Below are 26,090 nucleotides of genomic sequence, written 5' to 3'. Positions count from 1 at the left end.
TACCATCTCACAGAATGATGGTTTTCTCTAAGTAATTTAGGAAAATTCACTGTAGACCATCAGTCCCAGTTAGCTATGAATCTGTTGGAAATTCAGTCTTTAATGACATTAGCCAGGATCCTAAAATCAACTGTTGAACTCTTTTCCCACCCATGTAAGTGGTCCGAATACTTCATCATACAAAAGAAATGCTAAAACTATATCTCTGAAAATAGAGAAGGTTGTATTTTGTTTGCGTTTTCACTCTTGTTTTGTTTTGAAGCTTGCCACTCTCTGGCTATAATTATAAGGAAAAAAAGTCTGTTTAGCTTTGGGATATGTGTTTATTGAATTAAATTACACATTGCTAAGGGTAAGCATTATAATTGACATATTCTTTTGTTTTGAATGAAATGTCTTTGGAGGAAACAGATTTATTTCAAAAGGCATCTATACTCAACTGTGAGAAGCATACCAAAGGTTGAATATTATATATAATATTTTCTTGTGAAATAACACAAGATTGGAAGCCAGTGAAACTGTATTCTGGTGCCAACCATAATAACCCCCTGTGGGAGTCTGGCATCCCTTGCCAGGGGCAGCTTATAGGAGCTCTTCCCAAGTAGGAGTTTCTTGGCCTTTTTGGAGTGCCCAAAAATTAAGACCATAATTTGGGTTTGATTGATTGCTGCATTCAGACTAGGGAGTCCAGTTCCTGTAGTGGACCACAAAAGTAATAACCAAAGCTTTATTTTAGGAGAGAAAAGATTTATTACATTGAACACAACAAGTTCATATTAAAAGCAAGATAAAGCATATGGTAAATCAAGTCTAGATCAAGACCAAATTATTCCCCCTCTCCTGAGTTCTCCTTAACTGAATTTGGACTCTTCTACTCAGGATCCCATTATGTCTGCTTGAGGAGATAGAGCTTGAAAGAAAGGCTAAGATCCCTCTCACTTACCTGTGCAGAGATCTTTGCCCTGAGTCAGCAATTCCAAGGGGCTTTTGTGAGGCTCTGGTGGGTTTTTTTGGTTTGTTTTTGTTTTGTTTTGATTTGGTTTGGGGTTTCTATCATGAATGAGATTTTTGGAGCCTGTTACTGGCTGAAACTCTGATCAACTTCAAAAGTACCCGATTCTGTGACTTACTTCACTTGCCACTTTGGGTAGCATCACGAATAAGGAAGAGAAAATGGAACACAGAGACTCACTGCAAAATAAAAACGTCAAACCACCCAATACCACTGGGCATGTCACTTCCCTTCTCAAGGTTTTTGTCTCTTCCATAGATGGACGAAGTTGAAAAATATGATCTCTTAAAATTTTCTCTAGCTTTGAAACTGAAGGAAATACACATTAATCTTTGTATGGAGAGAAACTAAAAGTATCTTAGATCTGCTTCAGTTTAAAGTGTAAAAGCTTTTTATTTTTATTTTTTAATAGACCAAAAGATAGCCCAAAGGGGTTTGCTTGTTGGCTTTCTGGGAAAAATTACAGTTTTTTTTTTTAAAAAACACTCTTGACAAAAATGGAAAACTGTTGGTAGGGAAGGGCATTACATCTATCTATCCAATTGCACCTATCTAAGTATTGTATCTAATGTCAAATGTCAAATCCACTGAAATGTGTGACTGCACTGTGATTATTGTCAGGAAAGAAGCCCAGCCTTAGAAAATGGCAGGGAGTTCCAAGACTCCAAAGGAGGTATTTTAGCAAGCAAGCAGAATGGCTTGTCACCACTCCATGGGTGACAAAAATAGACAATCTGACTCAGTGGACCAGATAAAAGAGTTTATCACAGCACAACAAACAGCAGGAGCATCAGCATGGTAGTGCCAGTCTCCTTGCCCGCCCATCTTGCAGTACAACACAAAAGACAGATTGCTGCTGCTCACAGGGCATTGTACCACCTCCGAGGAGTCCAGAGTTAAGTGTTCAGTGCCTTTGTGGTGTGCAGTAAGCAAACTGGTTCTCCTCCCTCATAAGTGAGAGTCATGATGGGTCATGATTGATCTTCAGGGGGCCATGTGGGGAGTAGAGGTTCTAAACTGACCATCTGACCAGCTATAGAAACAATTCTGGGTCAGAAGATAATTAGGCCTTATGGCTCAGGTCAGTTAACAAGAATGGGCAGGCATGCTCAGTGGGCTCTCTCTACCAGTAATTCACCTGTCAGCCCAGCATATGCTTACAACTTAAATATTCATATAGTTATGCTACCTCATTAGCAATTTATTTTAACCATACAAACACTAGGACCAAATCTCTTCCCTTTATTCCAATCGATAGTGGGTAAAGTTACTGTCAACAGAATCCCATTCACAGGATGAGATCAATCTGAATTACAGAACTTAACCATGAATTCCAAGATTCTAGGTTCAAGTGAGAAGGTCCCAGAAAGAACTAGTAAGTCTTAGTTCAGATAACCATCCAGCTTCCTTCCTTGGGGTGTGCCTGGATAGAGCCACCACACTATGGTATTCGTCCTAACATAACGCAGCAGTTCAAAAGCATTCGTGCCCTCTCTGCTGCTCAAGATGTCATCTAAAGCCAATCAAAATCCATCTCCAATGGGGGAGTTCAGATGGACCTGCTGATTTCCTAGGGTTGGTTCCATCTCATTGGCTATCATGATTAGATGTAAAGATAGATTCCTGATCTGTCTCTAGAATGTGGTCTCTGATGCCAGGTAATAGGTAACTCATGCTGCTATGTGGAAACAGAAAACTGTATCCTTCAAGTACAACATCCCTCTTTACCTGGGGGCCCAACAGAAGGAATGTGAACTGAGGAGTAGTGCCAATAATTGCAGGGAGTCGAAATGAGCTAACTGTCAGCCCCCAGGAAGGGATATCTTCCCTTCCCACTCTCCCACATAGAAGCATAAAGGGGACAGGTTAATCCGGCCCAGGATTCATTGATTAAGGTGATTTGAATAGCTATGACATTAGTTCTGTTAAATCAGATGGGCAGGGTCACCAAGTACCTGGAACCTGGACAGTCATACATGGCATAATCTCCAGATGCTCTGGTGTCAGGGGAAGCATATGAATTGGTATGAGCTTAGTTAGAACTGTGTTTACCTCTGAGTGAGTATTTGTACATGGAAAAGAGAGATTCATTTTTAAGAGCTACTTTTGATAACATCAGGTACAGTACAATAATTCAGGGCCAAGCAGGTCAACATGAGTTTCTCTATCCCACAGGGGAGGGATGGAGATGATAAACCCAGCAGGAGCACAGTTGGGCAGTCAGAGCTGTTCCTTATCTCCGGTGGACCATGTGATAATTTTGCCAGTCTGAAGGAGGGGAATTCAGAGAAAAGGGGAGTGTTAATTTTTCTCTTCTCCCACAATTTTGGAGTCTTTTAAGTGTTCCTTCCCTCAATGAATTGAGCAGTGGTGCCAGAGACAAATCCAGTGTAGAATTCCAAGGATATCTCTAGGTGGAAGTTGACCTCCTTTCCAGAAACCCATAGTTCAAAAGGGCTCCAGGTTTGGTCTACTGGAACAGCATGTTCCACTAATTCCACGCCACCTGCTATGTGAATCCCCAATCAAATTTGGCAAATTTTCTAATTAACTTGTACATACAACACAACAAAATTGATACTCAGACAAGTCCCATGTTGTCTCTGATATCTCAGTAGTCCAATTAAGTTCTCAGCTTCCTTTCTGAAAGTGGCCAACCATAGGGAAAAGGGTCTCTGGGATCAGACCACATTGTTTTCAAGATTTTTGACTCTGGTGCTGACCCCTGTGTATTTTCAGATTTAATGAACCTTTCTGGACCTTTATGTGATTTAGCATCTGCTAAATTTATTGCAACCTATCCATATAACGTCATCAATCAGTAGGACCACCTCACCTGGAGAAAAAGAGAGAGATTTGACCTGTTTTGACACATCCCTTAGTAGCAAATAGCAGGAGAACTCAAATAGTTCTTCAGCAGCATGGTGTCATGTTTTGGAGGCTCAACCAGGAGAATTGTCTTTGTATTCAAGTAAAAAATAATTAGCAAAAAGACCTGACCTAAGTCCAAGCAGGTGTTATCATGGGCAATTGGTTCTGAATACCCAGTACTACAGGATACTGTCTGCAACAGCCAGGACTTCAAGATGAATTCAGCTGACAGTCATCCATCAGAAGTCTCCAGGTCCCATCAGCTTTTGCCATTGACCACACGGAGCTATTGTATAGAGACACTGCATTTGTTCATTAGTCTTATTGCATTTAAGTCCTTAATCAAGGCTGTGGTTTCCTTTCCTCTTAGAATTTAGAATTCTAAATTGTTTCTTTTTAAAACATGGAAGAGAACCGAAAGCCGAGTTGAGACCTGTCATGCACATGCCCTACCATTATCTCTCTACAAGTGGCTCTTGTAGAACATGAAAAAGTCCCCTGGACATCACAAGCATTCACAGAACAAGCACATAAATTACCAGTACCAATTATACAGCTAGCCATGGAAACAGCAAAAGCAGTGTGTCACACGATCCAATCAGTCCTGCCCAATGGTCACAGTTACTTCCTTTCCCATTTTATTCCATTTCAAATCTGGATGGTTAAATGCATGGTCCTTGCCCCTCAAAAGAACATAGTATTTGATCAGGAGTATTGAAGAGACATAAGCTGGGCATGGTGGTGCACACCTGTAATCCCAGCAGCTCGGGAGGCTGAGGCAGGAGGATCCTGAGTTCAAAGCCAGCCTCAGCTACTTAGCGAGGCCTTAAGCAGCTCAGCAAGACCCAATCTCAAAATAAATTTAGAAAGGGTTAGGGATGTAGCTCAGTGGTTAAGCACCCCTGGGTTCAATCCTCAATTACCAAAAAAGAAAAAGATAGAAGAAGACATAAAAATTTACATTCACCCCACCCCTAGCTCTCTCCCCTACCTCTGTTGTGCCTTCCACACAATATAAGGCCTCTGCCCCTGCAGGGTCAGGCAGTGGAGGCTCTGAGGGAGCAAGTGAGGTGCACAGTGGCTTCCTAGTGCCTCCAGCCTCCATTAGAAGGAGATTAATCTCAGAGGAACCTGGTTCTATAGAGGTAGGTAGTTTCAACTGTGTGAACACATCACCTTTTCAGGATCCACCATTCTGAAATCTGAGCTGCATTGCTTTGATCTCAACCCGCCACTCTCTTCTCTGGGAACTCCTGCCTTCATACGCATATCCACACAATCCTGTGATTGGGTCATTGGGGGCTTGGTTTTTTCCATCCTGAGCTTTGTTTTGGGTGGTGAGATGTTGCCTGGTTTGCAGAGTCTGCCATCTCTATCCTGGCCTTCAACGGCCTCCAATCAGGTGCAGGATCTCCCAGCAGGAAGGGCAGCAGAGTCTTCCACTTGAGAAGAGGAGGGAAATCTTAAAAACTCAGCAGTATTGCTCCTAGTGAGGGGTCTTTGTGCCCATGACAGACAGATTCTCAAGTAGTGGCCATCCTCAGGCTTCGAATTGCTCTCTCCACGGTGTTTCATGCAAATACACTGTCCTCAAGAAAGAGTCCTGGGTTGGCCATAATGTAGTCATTAAACAGAAATCCACAGAGCAAACATTATCATGGGGCATGAATTGGTCTCCATGAAAGAATCTGCACTGTGGCTTAAGGCACAAGGTCCCGCGTGGTGAGGTGTGGATGCCATCATTGAGCCCAAAGAGCGTCACCTTCTCACTCCTTCCACACACCAGCACCACAGCCCAGCGTCTGACGGCTCCCTGGTGTACTGACAGCAGCATCCCTGAACTTCCCTTCTTCCCCTCTCGTGGTGGATGTGCTTTATGGGACATAATGCCCTCTAGATGTCCCTGGTTGTGACTTAAAACTTGGTACAGCTGTACTGTCCTCTATGTTGGGGTCCAGAGTGTTCTGTAGGGTCCCCTGACCCAGAGGAGAGCAGGTGCAACCACAGCAGCTGGTTAGATGCCATCCCTCACCTCCCAGCCTCCATCCATTGACCCAACTCATACACATCAACAGGTGGGACAGAGGTGGACCATCCACTGCTGGCTTCTGTACCACTTGGGCCAGACTAATTGGTAGCAACCCCAGGGACTTTCCAAATGTCCTTGCCTATTTTCTTCCAAAGAATGGTTCCCTATCTTGGCACCCTGAACTTTATGCCACCTTGGAAAAATCTCATCCTCTTGAGAGATGGGGAAAGGTAACAAGACTCTGAAGATGACTAAGCAACACGCAGGTGGGCTTGCTGCCACTCGGGAGACTGCAGCAAAAAGACAAATGGCTGCTCATGACAGCAGAGCGAGCGAGGGAAGCTTCCACATGGCGGTGCCAGTTCCCACCACCCACAGCCCCAGGGCAGTGCAAGGAGGCCAGATGGCAGCTAGACGCACAACAGCTCTGTCACAGTTGAGAGACCCAGAGCCAAGTCACAGCACCTGGGGGAGCAATAGAGAAGTCTTCTCCAGGAGCAAGCGCTCTCGCAGGGGTCAGTGCTGCAGAGATGCCTCCATTGCCTGTGTGCTAGCTGCAGAGATGGCCAGAGTCACAGCCAGCAAGTGTGTAAGGGACAATCCTGGCTCTTGGTGGTGTGCCTCGGCGGATGCGACTGTGATCCAGTCTATTCCTTATTCTTAGGAAACACACACTGGAACATTTAGGGGCAAAGGGTCACCTTGGTGTCAAATGGAGTGTGTGTGTGTATGTGTGTGTGTGTGTGTGTGTGTGAAAGAGAAAGCCAACGGTTAAATAAATGTTAGCAGTAGATGAATCTGGACATTGGTTAGACAAGTGTTCTTTGTACCATGGAATTTTTTTGCACATTTCCTAAAATTTAAAATCTATCAAAATAAAGCTTTAAAAAAGGATTTTGCATCCCTTTTGCTTACTATGCAAACATCTCCTTTTCTTCTCACCAAAATTACAACAATAATATAGCAATAGTTATTCATTAATGGCAAGATATTTCCTTTCCACCGTGCTCCTCTCCTGTTTTTAAATACCAAACCACATGTTCTTGTGCCTGAACAGATGTCACCCTCAACAGATATGCTGGCTTTACTGTAAAGGTGGGGTGCAGATGCACTTTGAATCAGTTATTCAAAGGAAAAATCCATTAATTTTGAGAACTGGGTAAGAAATAAAAACTCATTTTGTTTAGAAGTAAAAATCATAAAAGTATTGCAAAGAAAGGCATTGGTGTTCCTTTAGAAATCTTGATAAGTCATAAATGATTTGGAGATAAGAAGGGAGGAAGAAAGTAAAGAATAGAGGGAGAAAAAGAGTTTGGCCTAAGAGGTATTCTCTCAAGGAAACCACCAATAATGGCCCTGTGATGGCAAGCATAAATTCCTCTTCACTAGTGTACACAAATGCTAAAGCATATTCATAATGACCCCAGAGATATTCGTAATGACTGAAATGATTAATTGACATCTTGACATTTAGGAAAAATTCCAAGCATTCCAGGTGAAAGTAGGCATAAGGGCCCTCAGTGAGTTCTTACATACAGAAGATGCTCAATTAATGCATGCTGCAACCAAATCTGAAGCGTTCACAGTCTTTGCCCTTTCTTTCTCTCCTTTCAGCTAGAAAATCTGGAAGCAGAAACAGCTCCTCTGCCCTAATGGGGTCTCATGCCATTCAGACCCTCCCTGAGCTCTGAAGCCTCCATCGACATGGAAGCAGGTTGCTGGGAGAATGGATAGGAGCTTGAGTTCCTAGGAAAGCGCCTGCTCCCTAGTCACCCAGCCTGTCCCCTCTGGCTTCTCCACTCCGCCTGTGAGAGGGGCACACAAACTCTATCAAGCACTCGAAAGGAAAAGAAGACATCACACCAATGATTCTGGCTTGTGTACATAATCACCAGGAAGTCACCCAAGGGGACCACAGTCTGCCGTGGTATGTGAACTGGGGTCATCGTCGATGGTGACTCTTCTGTATGTATTATTCTGTTTTCAGCAAATATTTATGACCTTATCAAAGAAAAACCACCAATTGCTAAATTCACCACAGTAACACATAAAGTGAATGCTACCTCTGACCAAACACATCGTGTGGAAAGTCCCTGCGTCTCTAATCTTTTGTGTGGGAGAACAATATTCTATTTTTGACCACTAAAGCTCACCTTGAAATTGCCATCTGGTTAAGACATCAGTTGCACTTCCATGTCTTGGTTTCACATTGTCTAAAAGATGACATCTTTTTCACCCAGTACCATAATTGCAAAGCAAGACATGAACACAAAAGCTCATCTGAAACGCATCCAGTAATGCGTCTGCCAGCTGCAGAGGGTTGAGTCCCCCACGGGGCAAGCACCTCTGAGAGTCACAGTGGGGATGTCCCTTCCTGAGGCTGCCCATGTTCACTCGCTGGCTCTCACTCAAGTGCCCAGAGGGTGACAGTCAGCCACAGTTCATGGCTTCCCCCACAGAAAGCAGAGCACTTGGACACACTCTTCCCCCCTCAGTCTTCTCCACACTTGACACGGTATTTTCCCTTTTAAGAACTCAGTTCAAAATACAGACGCCTTTTGAATCAGTGTGATAAAATGACAGATGTTTGTGTTGAGTGCCAGCATAGTTTAAACGATTTTTAAAAATATGGACTCGATAAACTTAATCTCAAAACATAAAAGACTCAAGCAACTACAGAGAAAAACGTGGGATCTGCTTTCCAACCTTGTGTAGTTACTTGGATGTGAAATACCGACCTTGGCCCCAAACCGTTTCCCTGAACATTGCAATTATCTCATGTCATCACCAATATTTTGGTCTTTTGGAGCTCTGCTGTCAAGTTTTCTTTGTAAAGCGTCAGTCTTCTGAGTGGTTTCTCTAAGACAATCCCCCTCCTAAACTGGCTTTCTTTGTGGTGACACAGAGCAGAGATTTGGCAATTGCCCATTTCACTTGATCTTTACAGACTGTGAGTCTGATGGCCCATGCTGAGGAGCTCTCCACGTTGGACATCTGTAGGCCCTGACTGAATGGATCCAGGGCACAGCCACTACAGTTATCTATAAGTCCACATAGAGAACAGGGCCCCTGCTTCCCCTGCAAGAGTTCAGAGTCTATGAGCTTCCAGCAGATTCAACTGTAAAATGTGTTTCCCTTCATCAATCTAACAAGACACAAATACACTCCAGACAGGCACAGGCAAGGCACATGGGAGACAGCTGCCAGGGACGGAATGACTGAATTTACCGCCTCAGATCCTGCCAGCTGTAATCATGTGGGCCCAAACCCCAGGAACCATTACAGGAGAAACAAAACCTAGATAAGTGTTGTAATGCTTCCTCCTGGCGATGCCTTGAATACCCCTCTAGTGAGCTCTATTTCTCAAGTATTATGGTCCAGGATAGAAACACAAGATGTTTAACTTTTTTTTTTAACATTTTCTGATCAAATAATTAAAACCAGAGTCTTAAAAAGATTTAGAATTTTAAAGCAGATAATGCAAATGAAACACACTAAAGGAGAATGAAATATTTGTACGTAAGTACTGGGGAGGCAGATTCTTACTCTGAACACACCATGTAGTGGGATTTGTCTCGAGGGTTGGTGCAGTGTTGCTTTCTGCTCAGAAGGCTATTTCTCAACCACCCTCCTTCTGCCTAATGAGCCTCTCTCGGTATGAATCATCTGGCATGTGGTGGAGGCAGTACAGTATTGACGGAGGACTTGATCCATCTCCTACAAGCGCATGTGTGTGCACAAGGCTCTTCGAGGCCTGCGTCCAACGCACAGTGGGGGCTTCATCTTAAAAACAGGACATTCTAAATAATGCGTTGTTGACATTTTGCATAAGAAACCATTTTGGTTGTAAAATCCATGGCAAGTAGAGAGGTAACAACACTGACTCAGGTGGGCTAAGGTTTCCTGTGAAATCTGAAGATAAAGAAAGCACGAGGTTCTGCCTGTTCTCCCTTCTTATTTCACCCCTGTCCTTAGGGATGGGATTGCTTCCCAGTGTGGTTTCCCAAAACAGAGACCTTAGACATGAAGCGGAAGTTTTGCTACTTTGATTACTTGTGATAGGACGTCTAGTTGACTGGGTCCACAGCAATGGTGGCCTTTCCTCCCTCTCTCTGCCTTCCCCTCACTGCCGTTTGGCCCCACGTCCTTCTCTCTCCAGTCACTGGAAAGGGAAGAAGAGAGGAGAGGAGACCCAGCTGAGGAAAGAGTGATTCCTGAGATTCATGGAGGGAGTCTGTAGAGAGAAGCTCAGAAGGGGACTGGAGCATACTTTTGTTTTAAACATTTGGTTGTAATATTCTGGATTACTCTTAATTTGATGACTTAGAATAAGTGTTTAGTGAAGATGCTAAAACTTGGGTTTTTAGGTCCTACAGATCTCCATCTGAAGACACATTGTGAAAGGTTTTTGGCTTTGTGGTTTTGAGAACATATTTCAGTTCTCCTAGTTTCTGTCTTCTCTTGAAAGTGTGGATAATAACAGCAACCTTCTTGGGTTGTGGTCAGGATCGAGGGAGATAATGTATATAAAAAAGGTTGACCTACCAGGTGGTAAATGCTCCCTATGTATAGTGAAAATTATCAATGTCAAAAAACAAAATAAAAATAAAAAATAAAAGACAGGTGAAACCTGAGGGGTTCACTAGGAACCATCCTGATCACCTTTGGCACAAAACCCTGAGAAAGGGCCTCCTTTCTCCTGTTTTTTCTCCCTGTTGGGGGTGGTTCAGAATCATGGTCAGAGAACAGGATATGCAGGTTGTATTTAAGAACACTATCATTAAGGTCTAAGGCAGAAGTCACTTACAGGGCCTAACTGAGGGACATCTGTCCAGGAGCCAATTGAATTTAAGTGAAAAAAAATGTCAACCCTCAGTCATTGTTCTCCACTGTCATCAAAATATTTAAAATACAAGGAATTATGCACACCAGTAACTGCTCAAGAAATAAGCAAACCCAAATGCCAACAGCTCCAACGTTCAAGTTCTTGTCACGGCACTTCCTAGAGGAGGAAGCAGATGGGCCAAGGTAATTCCATTCATCCTGTATTATTGTGTCATAGACAGATGCATTACAAACAAAAGGACCTAGGGACTATTGACACTGAGATTTAGGACAGTGAGAAGTGGGTTAAGGGTGGATTAAAGATGTGTATCTTGTGACAAGGTCCTTTTCAAATAACATTGCATAAATGCTGTGTATGCATTTTAAAGGAATTTTCAGCACTCTGAAGACATTAAAATAAATATGTCAATCTTTGAAAGCACCTCTTGACTCGAATATACCAATGGACACTTCTAGATCCTGGGCACACATTCCAAGATTGATCAACTTTCCAGCATTCTTTCAACACACATTTAATACAAATTTAATCACATATTTTTCAACTCACTTTGCATTTCCTATTAACTTGCAGTAACTGAGAAGTTCATTAAGTCTGCACATGGGATCGCACTTAAACTTTACAAAGTTACAAAGGAAGTTTGGACGGTTCCCACTTCCTCTGCATTTTAAGAGGTTCAGGTTTGCATTTCAGAGCCAAACCACCAGGAAATAATGCTTAGAGCCCTCATGTCTCCAAGTTCTGGACTCTGTACCCAGGGATGCCAGCTCCCCTTTGTCTCTCAACCTCTAAAAATCCAGTATTTCTCTGATCCATTCACATCCAAGAGCATTTCTTTATGCTGAAACTACACTAACACTCTGTTGCAATAGATTAAGATGCTCCTAGATCACACTACTAGGTCTGAGGCAAGGCAGGAGTGTGTATTTGGGAAATAGGAGGGAAGAATTCAGTAGAACCAACACAGGGGAAGAAAGGAAGGGAGCGCTTGCCATTTTTATTATCCTACCCTTGGAATTATTTAGCTTCACACCTTACTGCACTCAAAGTAAGTAGTTGGCATGACCACCCTTTGTCCAAAGAAATCATCTTTAAAAGTGCTCAGATGTGGGCTGGGGCTATAGCTCAGAGCATTTGCCTAGCACGCATAAGGCACTGGGTTCAGTCATTAGCACTGCATAAAAATAAACAAATAAAATAAAGGCATTCTACCCATATACAACAACAAAAAGATTTTTTTTAGAAAAGTGCTCAGATGTTTTGTAGAGCAGGTAGCCATCTATTCAAAGTTGCAAAGATTCTATAAGATCTATGAGGGCCACATCTCAGCACAAGCAGCTACACTAGATGGTTTTACAGATCCAGGTTTCAGGAAAAGTTCTGTCCTTACTAGAACACCACAGAAACTAAATCAGTCCCCTGATAGTGCAAAAAAAAAAAATGCTCAACGTTCATTAGGATATTTCCATATGTTTCCATGTAAATGTAGTTATATTTTCTACTTTTCAGGTGATGTGTCTTCATTTTTGGTTTTGAAAGAATGGTGATATTAACTATCTCTCTCAAAGGAGGATAACCATCACTTTTTGTGGTCAATGAAGTTGCCTGTATTTATACGTCCCAATGACTTATGGTCACCCAGAACTGTTTCATGAATCACATGTGGTTTGTTTTCTCAGCTCACCATTATGTGTGAGAAATATAGCCTAACTGAAAAAGAGATTAACTGCTGGAGTTCCAACTAATACTAGGACCTTCTTAGCAATATATGCATTGCCCATAAAGAAAAACGAGTTTGTATTAAGAGTTCAGAGAGGGAGCCTAGAAGCCCATTAGAGATGGGGAAATTCACCTTGTCATGTGCACCATAATAAAAATGTTTAGCAACAAAACACGTCTCGGGAAAAGATTGTTTAAATTATAAACTACAACTTCCTTCTTACCTTGAAATTGGAGTTTTGAAAAGACCCAGATCTTTCAAGCAGGCTATTATCTTCCATTTATCTTTATGTTCCCGAAGAGCAACATCTCTTGTTTTGCTACAAATACATAAATGTTCAATTGGCATTACCTGCTAATGTTAGGAAATTTCCCATGAATACAGAGTTACGAAAAACTAACTGGAAATGAAAGAAGCAATATAAACTGAGGAAGAAATAAGTAGAAGGGAAAGGGAGGAAATGAAGGAGATGGCTAAGATCCCAGGTGAAACTGAATATAGTCAGATGTGCCCATCAGCAAGAGGGAGATTCATTAATTTAATTAATTTGATTAACAAACACTGAGAGAAGGGCAGGAGATGACATTTGTGTGGCCTAGTGACTGTGATTTTTCTACCCAGGAGGACAGAGCAGAGGACTCTAAGAAAGAACGACAACTGTTTTTCTCCACTTGGAGGGAAATAGATGTGCCCCAACCTGCATGACACTCGCAGGTCTCCCTTTGCCCTGGCTGCCTCAGGAGACAGGCTTCTGCTTCGCAGAGATGCTTTTCTCACTTCACATCTGGTTATGGTTGCAATGTCACCACCCCTCACTTTTGTGACATCAAAACAACCATACCTACAAATTAGTGGGTTCTTCATCTCGTCTGCAAGCCTGGGTGGAGTTGGCTGCCCTTCACAGTTCTGCATTGAGAAGCCCAGTTACAGGTGTTGGGTCTGCTGTGAGCCCCCAAGGGGTCTCCAAGCAGAGGTGAGCCAGTGGATCCTGCCGGACTCTGAGTGACATTAGTGTTCTCACTTTCCCTAAATGAGAAAACGCCATTCTACAACACACACTTAAGAGCAGTATTGAACTCTGTGCTTTTGATCCCCCCTGGACAGTACATGTGACTTTTCTCTGCCATGTTCCAAGACATCGTTCCTTAAAATTCATGAATATCATTGTCTAAGGATTCTGAGTGGCAGAGACTTTCAAAAGACAAACGGTCCCATCTATACTGTGCACTTGGATAAAATCGGGCCATTAAGTGTTTCTGAATGCCTGTTCCTCATATGCCTACTTTTTGAGTGGTTTTTGTTGTTCTTTGTTTCCTTTTTGACTTGGAGATTTGGGGTGGATATTGTTTCTTATTTGTTCTTGTGTTCAAAGTTTTTCACTTCTCCCTCAAACGTCTGTCATCACATGATGATATTCTTCTTAGAATAAGACCTAGCAGCCCTTCCTCTATCTCTCCTGAATGGGTTTCCTTTTGCAGTGACCACTATAGGAGGTCAGTGCTGCCATTGAGAGGGACTATGCTATGGTTTGGCATCATGGTAGGCCACTCACAGTCTCCATTCCTCCTCCTGAGGTCTCCTTCTGTCCATCATTTTGATAGAAGAGCCAGTCAGAATTCAATGTCCAATATCCTATCAACACTAGAAGCCCATCAGCTGATTCTTGTTCTCCTGTCACTCTGCAGGTGGGAAACCTGACTCCAATTGCAGCTCTTGCCTCTGCAGGGGTCCACTCCAAAAATAGGAGAATAACTAGGCTTCCTGTTACTCCCTTTGACTGTGATACAGTTTGTGCCCATGTCCCCAGGCTCACTCTGCTCAGACTCAGAGGGGAGCTGCTACTGATCACTGCTGTATTAACTCAAAACCCATTTGCCTTATGGAAATTTAGGGCCCTTATTTCCACAAGGGAATAGAGAAAGCCAACAGACCTCCTACCCAGCTGGTATTTTCCAAGCAAGCTACTGCATCTATAAAATTAGATTCAAATAACAAGTTATTTTCAGGATTTATAAACTCAGTATTGGAAATAGTACTCGGGCAAGTGTTCTCAGAATCCCCTTTCTATCTATTAATCAATTGCATAACTTCTGCATAGGCTGGGGAAAAAAACATAAGAACAATTTGGGTTAACCCAAAAGCTTTCCACTGATTTTGTGGTTTTGTTTGTTTTAAATAAATCCCATCCATTTATCAGAGGGAAACAAATGGGGGTGGAGTTAATCCTGATTACATGATTCCTTTTTCACTTTTACAATGAACTCATCCCTTCTAATCAAATCTTATCATAACCAAATCTATAAATTAAGTTACCTAATACAATTTTTAATAATGGCTGATGTCCATCATTGTAAGCAACATTCACTACAGTAAATCCCAGTGAAATCTAAGAACTGAAGTGGTCCATTGAGGTTTACATGGACAGGATGCCGACAGTTTGGCACATGGACACAGATAAGCATATAAAAATATGAATATCTCTTTTAAAGTATCCTTTTTCTCATAATGAGACTGAAGCTTCCAGGAGAAAATTGAGAGATCAGTTTGGCTACTTGCTTTCTTATTGATTCTGAAGAGAGTTGAAGCAACACGCTAGCTGTTGACTGCCTAGCTGATTTCTCACTTAGAAAGAGCTTGAAACTGAGCAATTACAGGCACCGCAAGAGAAGGGCCGCCTGGCCCCTCAAGCAGAACTGAGGTTTAGTGCAGGCGAACCCAGGAAGTGGCAATGCCAGATAATGGCTACGTGCTTCTGATATGGCTTTAAAATGAGAACTGTTTCTTCTGGTTCTGCTTTGGCATAAGGCACAGACATCTTCACAAAAAATAGGGACAACTGATGTTGGGCTGGACCTATAACATTCGTCATTCTGATTCTCCAATGCTAAAAGAGAATAGGGGTTTTGACCTATCTCTGTATTTCATTATATTTTGAAGCACAGGTCTCATAATATTGAGACTCTCATATGCAGGTATTGGAATTTTAATGTCCACAGTTTGAGAAAATCCATAACGGAAATTCAAATGTTCATAACACTTTTAAATGCATTTTAGTCAGATTTTTCACTGCTATGACTGCAAGACCAACAAGAACAATATTAGGGGAGGAAAAGTTTATGAGGGCTCATGATTTCAGAGGTCTCAATTCATAGACCGCAGGCTCCATTTCTCGGGGCTCAAGGCAAGGCAGGACATCGTGGCAGAAGAGTGTGGCAGAGGGATGCAGCTTACATGGTGATTGGGAAGCAGAGACAGACTCCACTCTCCAGATACAAAATACATACTCCAATATATACCCCACCTTCTCCAGCCACACCCCACCTGCCTTCAGTTACCACTCATTTAATCACATCAGGCCATTAATTCACTGATTGGGTTAAGGCTCTCTCCCAATCATTTCTTCTCTGAACTTTCTTGCATTGTCTCACACGTGAGCTTTTGCAGGACACCTCAAATCCAAACCATAAAAAATATGAATTTGATTTCTCAAAGAACATCTACATTCATTGGAAAAATACTTCTCATATATATTCTTAAACATACTTATTTAGTTCAAAGTCTGATTAACCCATCTCCTCTCTGACCACTGGGAATAGCTTTGCCGCCTCTCAAGAATCCAAGGACCACTTTGATCTTTTCAAATGACTGATTTGGTTGAATTTTCCATTATCAATCAGGTGTTGTGCATCTTAAGCATACTTTAAAATACCCACCACCATTCCCCAAACCACTCATGTATATTTGAGCTTGTGGGCACACACACACACATACGCACATATATGCACATCCACACATACATGCACATGCAATATGCACAGACATATGCACAGAGGCATATGCACACACATACATGTGCATGCATGAATGCACTCATACATACGTGCACATACACGCACACACAACATGACAAATACATTCATATTCACACACATGCACAACATTGTGAACTGAACCCTTAGATATCATATGGTAAATCTGATCTAAATAAAAAGTAATCAATGAACGAAAATTACAAAGGGCTTACCTTCTTAATTGGAAATTTAGAATCAATGTTACTTGCAAACATTATTTACATTTTTATTCTGGAAATAAAATGGAAACTTTATGTTTTCAAATATGCCTTCTTTTAATTTAAATCTTAGTTTGAGGTTCAAATCATTCTATTATCTCTACCCAAACCATCAACTTCACTGAAAATATAAACCATCATAAAAATCTGAATCCCTAATATTTAATGTTACTATTTATAATCTAATACTCCTATCATAAAAATGTCTGTGTTGAGCATAGCACTCTGATATTGGAATATAAATTCTCATTAATTTAATAGGAATTAAGTTTTAAATATTAGTACCATTATGTGCCAAATATATATATAAATACATACACACACCCACACATATATATAAATACCTGTGTATGTATGTGTGTACCAATACCATTATATGGAACTATATATGCCCTTGTTTTATGGGAATATATCAAAGATAAAGGGAATATATATATTCGGATATTAATGGGAGTTTATGCACTCATATTAATGGGAATTAATAAAAAGGACCATACACTTTTATACTGACATATAAATTCCCATTAGTTTAATGGGAATTAAAGAAGAAATGAGTTTCCACTTAGTCAGTCCTCTCTTTGCAGTACATGTCCCGAACTTTTCATCTAATTAAATAATAATTCTAACTTAAAATGACAAATGATCTTGTTTACATTTTGCTGTTATATGAAAAAAGAAACCATTCTGCAAACAGCGCTTTATAAAAAGAAACTGCAAAATCTATCAAATGTAGCAAATAAACAAGTTTTATTTTAAAGTGTGAGTCTAAACATTAGGTGCTGTGTCACTTGTCATCAATTTTTTTTTTAATATTCATGACACATTTTTACTTTCCAAAGATAATTTCTGCTAGAAAAGAGAAGATGTGCTGCAAGTTTTTAATTACCTTTGGAATTGAGGCAACTAATGACATTTAATTTCAAAAGATACCTACAATATTTCAGTGGCAAAAAAAAAATGATCGAAATATTGCTGAGAATCTGCTTGGTTAGAGTCTCTCATGGTTAAGTTCAAATATTCTAAACAGATTCAAGCCCAAAAACTACCTTTCTCCCCAGCAACAGAAAGGGCAGAAGAATGATTCCTTCTTCAGTCTGTAGCGTCAGGTTAAACCTAACATGAGCAATCAATCCTCCACCATTCATCTCTCCCATGCTTTCCTGGGCTGGGAGAAGAGCAGAATTTGATCTCTTTCTTTGAAAATGTCAGGGTACAATGAGAGCTGTAGTCCTGCTGCTCTGCGTACACACTCAGCCTACAGGCAGGATAACATTTTCATTTACAGCTGTCCAAATACCTAAAGAGCAAACGGAAATGCCAACTGGTAGCATTAAAAATCTCTAGAATAGTTTGTATTTGACAGATTTTGTAGCCAAGTAAATAAAAATATGATCACATCTTTCAAAACACACTGTGAAATCCATAGATTAACAATGAGCACAACTTGTTTCTTGTGTTTGTCTTTAAGACCTTTTCCCACATTTACCTTTCAAAAATATTTCCCTGGGAATCTGTTTCATCTATTTACCCCTACCAGGAAAATAGAGACAAATACATATATTGTTCGTTATATGATGCCCAAGAAATAATATTTAAAAATATACAACATCCTTTTCATTGTGATACCTAAGAGTGTTTCTTTAACATTCTGATTACTCTGTTTCAATAGGGTACTAACCCCATCATACTGTCTTTTTATTATTGAAAACATAAGTACCTTCACTTTCAATAAAGACTATGCTATCATTTCATCATTTCACACATTTCCAGGTAGGACAAGATGCTCAGAGGTAGCTTTCAAAAGAATGACCTGACTCACTATGATGGTCTCAGATGCAGATCAATATGTTGACTAGAACATCAAACAGTAAGCACATCACTAACTTATCTTCACATTATTCCTATTTGACTGTTTAAGACAGCAGTATGTAAAAATAATATAAACTTTTGCATTGTATTACTCTTGATGTGCCAGAACCCATAAATGTTTTGGGTTGTATTGTTATATTCTTGCATGTAACTTATGATATATACATATGTGACTAATAAAGAAAACCTAATAGTGATTCGTCTGATTTCCCTTGTCTTTCTTATTCTCAGTGACAACTCACCTGTTTAGAAAGAACTCTCTTGAGGTAAGTGTTGTAATGTAGAAAAAGAACTTAAGAATTAGGCTAGCAGATGTCTTTTATACTGAGTAAGTACTACAAAGGGAATAACAGAAATGGACTTTCTGTCTTCATGAGTTATTTCTAATTTTAGAAGCAAAACTTCCTAAGCCTTGACAACCACCACTTCTTTAGCTAGAAGAGCCAAAAAAAAAAAAAAAAAAATACAGATAAAAAGAAATCCTCTGGTATAAACTAAACTGTTGAAAATACAGGCAGCTAAATTCACCTCCTTGTTCAATTTTCAGCAACAAATGTACTGTTGATATAGTAAGTATTGTTTTTTGCAAGAAACAAGGAGTTCAATAGGTGACATTTAGAGCATACTATAAGTGGTTAGGTGTCATTTTTTTGAATGTGTGAAGAACCTCAACATGAAAACATTCTGTGGTAAGAAAAAACTATTTTAAAATAACATTGGATATGGGGCTGGGGTTGTGGCTCAGTGGTAGAGCACTTGCCTGGCACATGTGAGGCACTGGGTTCGATTCTCAGCACCACATATAAATAAATAAACAAACAAGCAAATAAAATAAAGTTCCATTGACAAGTAAAAAAAAAAAAATTTAAAAGAAAAATAACATTGAATAACTCCAGGTTATCTATTACAAAGAGTTATCAACATGGACATTTTGAAAAGAAAAACCTGTGTCCAAATGTGAGCAAATTTCTGCAGAGCATCATCTAATGATGCAACTTCCTAAAACCCACTTCTGTTATTCTTCCTGTGCTACTCACAACCTTTGAACGGTGTCCACTAACTGGTTAGGTCCCTTCATCCAAGATGTGGGACACCTATAGAAACTTAAACTGAGCAGCAAATATACCATTCATGCTTACTTTTCAAATAAATATCATGCCTTCAGAGTTCTATTATTTTTAACAATTAATAGGTGAATAATTATAGCATCAGAAAATATATACATTTCATATATGAAAATATACATACATATAAATATGTATCTAAAGAATTTAGAAGCTCTATGATTGCCAACCTATTTTCATGTACTTGTGCTAATTTTGTTAAAATATTCACAGAATTGAAAACTTGGGACTTAATGGGCCGAAGTTCAATCCCTTCCCATGACATTTAAGGGCTTTCATACTTTGTGTGAATACACCACAATTTATCCATCCACTCTGCCTCTGGTAGATGTGTGGGCTGTTTTATAGGCTTAGATGATCTTAAACAATGTCAGTGTGTACACATCTTCAGGAGAGAGTGGTTTGGTCAATCATGTCCAGTGGTTTTCTGAAGGGACTTTATTCACTTAGCTTCCCTCCAGCAATATGAGATGGTCCCAGTGCTGTCCATTCTGGTCAACATTTGATATGGTCACTTTTTTACCGATCTGGTGGCCATTTGTTACATTTTTATACCAATTATGCTGACCATCTTACCTTTACTGCATTTGGACACTTGCATTTATAAAGTGCCTATGTACACTTTTTATCTGCTCTTTATTGGGTTGTAAGTTATGTTCTATTAACTTGTAGTTCTTTAGATCTTCTAGATACAAATCCTTCATTGGATATATGTTTTTGCAAGTATCTTTTCCCACTCTATTTTTTTAAATTTTTTCCTTTATTAAAGGTATAATCAGATGAAGGAAAGTTTTGGATTTTAACATTTAATTTTTCAAAGACAGTTGGTTTTATTTCCTGGCTAAGACATCTTTGCCTACTACAACGTGAAAAGGACATTCTTTGTTTTCATCTGGAAGCTTCTACCTTTCGGTCTATAATCCTTCTAAAAATTACTTCTGTGTATGATAGGAAGAAGGCTTTGATGAGGTTTATAATATGAAGATTGATCGCTGTTCTTGTCGCTTTACATTTCATCTAATTCATTTGTAAATTTCTACAGAAAAAGCCAATGGGGTTTGGATAAAAACGAAGTGCTGCCTGCTGGGAATGGCTTGCAGTTTGGTTGACTGGTGTGCAGGTTTTGAGAGCTGAAGAACATTTAAGCCTGGCTATGGACAAATTTTAAAGAACCTAGCATGTCATCGTTACTCCACGCACAGCAGGGAGCCGCTGTCAATACTGAGGCAGGGAAGTGGGCTGGTTAGATTGGCATTCTGAGTGACCACTAGGAGGCAGCACCCAGGCTAGACTCCAACCACCCACGTTCTCAGATACTGACCCATGATGCAAAGTTATGTTCATACCCAGGTGCTAGGAGTGAGTTACTCCTTCCAGAACCACGAATCAAAGAGTTATGTTAAGGAGAGAGACCTCCCCCAATGACAAACACAGCCCATGTCGTTCTCCCTCCTGGGGCACCAACGTTCTATCCACGCCTTGGTTTGAGAGGCACAAGAGCGCCAACCTCTCTGAGCCTCAGTCCGCAGGGAGGCCTGTAGTTGTTTGGGATATGCCAGATGATGGTGGCAAGTACAAGAGCTCTGTTACTGGAGCCGTGCCGAACAAGTCCCCCTACACACACACACACACTCACACACACACACACACACACACACTCCCTCAAGTCTCCAGGCCCAGGCAGGGAGCAGAACCAGCACTAAAAGTTCTGGAGTCATGATACATCCTGAAGTCACACTACGAACAACAACACTCAAAGCAGCAGCTCATCAAGAACGTTCAACCATGATTCAGAATCTTCCTCCTCAGACTTCTGACCCCGATAGGAGGAGCAACCGGGCCACCTGGCAAAAGTACAGACTTGTTTTTGTTTTTGTTTTTCCAAAAACTGTTTTGCTGAGCAGCTCATTTAAAATTCACATGCACTTTTAGGATGAAGCAAAAAGAAACACTATGTGAGAAGTCAGCATGAGAACAGTAGTTAATCCAGTTATCACAAATAAGGGATAGGAATCATTTAAATTAGAATTCATGTGGGAAGATGGTCTCACAGACCTTCTTTAATTTTCACCCATCTCTTACGAGGTCGTGAGACTTCCAGCTACAGACTGGTGGCCTACCGAGTCTTGGAACTTTAGTCAAATGACAAGACTTATTTTCACTATTTTTATAATTCACTGTATAGAAGATATCTTTTGCAAAAACAAAACAGGTTAGAATCACAAGAAGTGCATGAGAAGAGACATCTTCCCTGTGTACCCTGTGTCCCCATCCTAAAGAATACTGATGCACTTAATCTCTGTTTGGACCTGCGTGGCATTGGCTCTCTATTAAATCCCATGTTCTCCCTGGTGGCCGGCTCCATGTTCAGCATACAAGAGGCTTGAGTCAGTCACAATTCCCAACTTCTCTGAGCTACGTGAGCCTAATATCCAAGTCTCCACACTTCCCTCTCAGCCTTGGGAAATGCTGAGGCTCCCAAGGAATGAAGGCAGTAGCTGTGGAAAATTCTGCCAGCACAGCGCAGTTCTTGCATGAAGGATAAAGCTGCTAGTTTCTCTTTGAAACTAGATGGGGATTTTCTGAGTAAAATCAAAGGAAGTACATCAAAATTTTGAGATAGAGAAAATCTACAGAATCTGATATTTAATACTCCCAGAAGAAGCATCACTGGAAAACACAAGACCTTGCTGGACTTTCCTTTTTTTATGTTTTCACTATTTTGATCACATGTTGAGAATGTAGGAACCATTATCTTTTGAGGACTTAAAGCCCTTATGAAGATATAATTCATCTCTACCCATCTGGAAAGCCTGAATAATTACATCCCAGAGAAAGAAGCCTGACTGGTTCCATGGAAAGAGCTGAATGAATTTGTTGGGTTCTGGCTGTCTCGAAAGCCTGCGAGTCTATATCAAAGGCACCACATGCAAAGTCCTACCTGGGTCCCAACCTTCCCAAGTGCTCTTTTGCTGGGTTAACCCTTCCTCCCACTGTCCCTCCCATTCCTACTGCACCATCAATCCATTCTAAGGCCAATTTTTTTTAAAAATGTGGAATACTCTGTCCAAGATAAGTGAAAGGGAGAAATAAGAGAAATCCTTATGGGAATTTACAACATTAAGCTGTCCTCGACTCTCTAGAAAAACAAAGCAATCAAATTTTAGCTGAATAATCTAGAAAGAGATGTCAGAGATAGTCAAGTGGTTCTGCAGGCTGAGCTCATCTAAATCTCTCATACTCTCCTTCCTCTCTAGAATGGCAAGGTGCCCTCATGTCCCACCTAGCCCCTCTGTCACTAAGACTTGTTCCCTAGCACTCTTCTCTCTCTGACTCAGCATCCCCATGGACAATGCCCAAGACATTTTCTGAAGTTCAAGCACAGCAAAAAGTATAGCTCCTTAAATTCAAACGCATGGAGAGCAATAGAAATGGGCACCACAGGACATGCGTGCAGCTGGGGTTGAAAGGGATTCCAATCCCTCACATGCAGAGGAAGGGCTCAACAGCGAGGCAAGCAGAGTAGGAGGTAGATGCTCACACCTGCCTGCCAAAAGAAGACCCTATGACTATTTGCAAATAAAAAGTGCCTTTGAGGCTGTTATAATTTAGATCTGAAATGTCCCCTGTGTCAGACAATGCAGCAAGGTTCAGAGATAAAGAGATTAGATCATGAGGGCTATAACCTCATGGGTGGATTAATTCATTTGATGGATTAATAATTTGAATAGACTACCAGGTGGTAACTGTAGGTAGTGGGCATGGCTGGAGGGGGTAGGTCACTGGGGCCTGGGCCTCGGGAACTAATTCTGTCCCTGGCCCCTTCCTGTCTTTCTCTCTCTGCTTTCTGGTTGCCATGAGTTTTGCTCTGTCATGCCCTTTGGCTATGATGTTTCTACCTCGAAACCTGCTGAACCGGATGAAACCCGTGAAAATGTGAGCCAGGATAAACCTTACGTCTTAGAAATTGTGCTTGTCAGATATTTTGGTCACAGTCACACAAAGCTGACTAACACAGGACACTCACCTTTTTAATGATAACAAAGACATCAATGATTCTGTGAATGTTTGTCAAGTACAAACTGTTCACACAAAGTTCTTTATGATCATTACCTTGTTTAATCTTCACTGCAACCTTATCAGGTTGCAGAATACCATTTTACAGATGAGGAAATCAGTCCTAAGACAGAACAGTATTCGCAATAACCCAGGTAAATTGTAATATCAAAACTATGTTCTCCACCTCCACATTAGAGTACTTCTTTCAAAAATTAATTCCCCAAGTCTATAGCGATCTTCCACTGAAATGCAGATAAAAGTCACAAGTCAAACATGTATGTTTTACATGCCATGAGACCCTAAAGAAAAAAAAATTCACAGTATGAAGTTGAGGTCAGTGGAGGAGACAATGAAGGACACCTGAGGAGGACGGACTCTCGTAACCCAGGCACAGGAACAGGTACCTCTGGACTGAGACCCTCTCTCTTGTGAGGTCCCTGGTCTCATGAACACTCAGAATCCATTCATTTCCATTCATGACATTGGACATCATGCTGAGCACTAGAAACAGAGATAAAAAGACCTCCGCCATTTCTACTTACTAGATATTTTAACCTCTCTAAGCCTATTTCTATCAAGCCCAAATCACTATTAGTTAGCATGCAGATTAGACAGTATTCAGAAAGCTTTCCATTAAAAAAAAAGTGGGGTGTTTGATAATACCAACATTGATAATACCATTGATAATTATTTGATAATACCAACAATGCCTTCTGACAGAGGTGACTCTCAATCTTGGTCCTCATTAGAATCATCTGATTGCTTTAAAATAAAAAGTACAAAGTCTGGGTGGGTTCCTGAGGAAGCTAAGGGTGCTACCTCATCATGAACACTCTTTAAAAGTCCACCATGTGATTCCAGTGTGTGTGCTTTCTGGTTGAGCATTCAGAAAGAATAAACAGCCTATGTGTTTGGAGGGAAGGGGATAGTCAAGCTGGGTCTCCAGGTACTGACTCCTGACTCTTGTAGCTGGTATAAGAATCGAGTAGACAAGACAGGAAGAGGTGAGGAGCAAGGCTATTTTCTTTCTTGGGGACTCCTTTAGGAAGTATCTCACACTCTTTGGAGTTCTCCCCCTTGCCAATATCTTACTTTTAAAATTTCTTTCAACCTGGTGCATATTACCATCCAGAAAATATGCAGATCCGAATGGCCGCAATGTCCCAAGGACAGAACAACAAACAGCAGTGGCCCTTTGAGTGGCGCCTTGTCTCACCCATGTCACTGGCATGTCAGACAGGGCCCTGGGGACGCCCTCTGAGGTTTAGTGACCATGAAGAAAGAGAGCGTGGCTAAGGCTGCAGCTGTCTAACACAGCCACAAATCTGCACTTGGCTAATATATTTTCAGAGAAGCAGCCATTGTGAAAGACACTTCCAAGCCCCTGGCAAGTGTGGGTAATGACTGGAAGCTTTTCATCTTCTCTGGTGAGTGTGGAGCAGAAGATCTGATCTGCAGACCAAAGTGGCCAGAAACAAGGAACATTCATCCCATCGCCACTGCTTACACTTACCAGTGACGTTATCTCCTGGCAAACATCACTGGAGAATCAGGGGAGCCCAAAAGCCGCTGAGGAAGCCAGTGCGCAGACTCCAGTGCCTTGTTCCCTGCACTGAGATAAAACCAGCACAGAGGGTCTGAAACATTGATATGCAAGTCACTCTCAGGCTATGAGTCAGTTTTCTTCTGAAAGCAATTAGCAATTACCAGCATTTATTCAGTGAATGGGAGTCAGGCAAACAGGCAGACGCTGACAGTCTGTCATTATCACACAAAGGAAACGCAGCTTTTTTCCTCCCCAGAGGAAGTAAGACTTGCAGAACTCCTCAACTTTCAGGCTCGCGCGCTTCCCAGACCTATGATTTGTTTCATCATCAACCTTAAAAATAATATAAAGTTCAACCATTTATATGTGAGGAGCTGCTTGCTGCTTGCTTGGGAGGTGCAGGTGCACCTCCCAAGACTCCCATGCAGCTCCAGAAAGTGCTGGAAGAGGCTGTAGAACCTTGATGTGCCAGTCAACCCTCAGAGGGCGCCACGGCCACCCTCACCACCCTCTGACTCCCTCCAGAGGGCACCCTTTCTGCAAACTTCACATATGATGTCGTGTCCACTGCCCCACTGTGTCAGGGTGGTGGGCTAGGTTGCAGACAGGCCAAAGAACATACCTAGAGACAGCATGAGAGACATGTGGCTTATTGGGGAAAGTTTATGAGCGATCAGTGATGGCTCCCAGAAGAGTTCGGGGGCAAGAGGGTGACAGGTCGTATGTGCCTCTCTAATGAACAGCCTCCTCTCCCTCAAGGTGCTTTGTCCAGAGGTGACCAGCTGCACAAGCATCACATATTCTTTCCACAGTGCCCTCAGTTCCAACGAGTCCCCACTCAGAGAGGGGTTTTATATGTTAGGCTGCAGAAGTAATGATGCCATTAGCATTAGCTCGCTTCGTCTGCTTATCTGACCAGCATCCCAAGGAGCAACTGTCTTGGTGCAC

General features: G+C 41.4%; 1 protein-coding gene across 2 annotated transcripts in view; it reads left to right on the top strand.

The window, feature by feature from the left end:
• Oprm1 (opioid receptor mu 1) overlaps positions 1–15,781 on the top strand; it is a 60,299-nt gene extending 44,518 nt beyond the window's left edge. The window contains exons 4-5 of one of the 2 annotated variants that reach the window (XR_007109605.1): positions 7,527–10,940; positions 13,097–15,781. Coding sequence is in view for 1 of the 2 variants with exons in the window: in XM_047559691.1 (XP_047415647.1) it covers positions 7,527–7,565 (39 nt within the window). In the remaining variant the exon portion in view is untranslated. Of the gene's footprint in view, positions 1–7,526 lie in introns of both variants that reach the window. The other variant, XM_047559691.1, reaches the window with a different exon arrangement.
• The last annotated feature ends 10,309 nt before the right edge of the window (positions 15,782–26,090 follow it).

This window comes from Sciurus carolinensis, chromosome 7 (assembly GCF_902686445.1).
Source record: "Sciurus carolinensis chromosome 7, mSciCar1.2, whole genome shotgun sequence".
Lineage (NCBI taxonomy): Eukaryota > Metazoa > Chordata > Mammalia > Rodentia > Sciuridae > Sciurus > Sciurus carolinensis.
The sequence above is the reverse complement of the archived record's forward strand: the minus strand, read 5'-3'. Positions and strand labels throughout refer to the sequence as shown.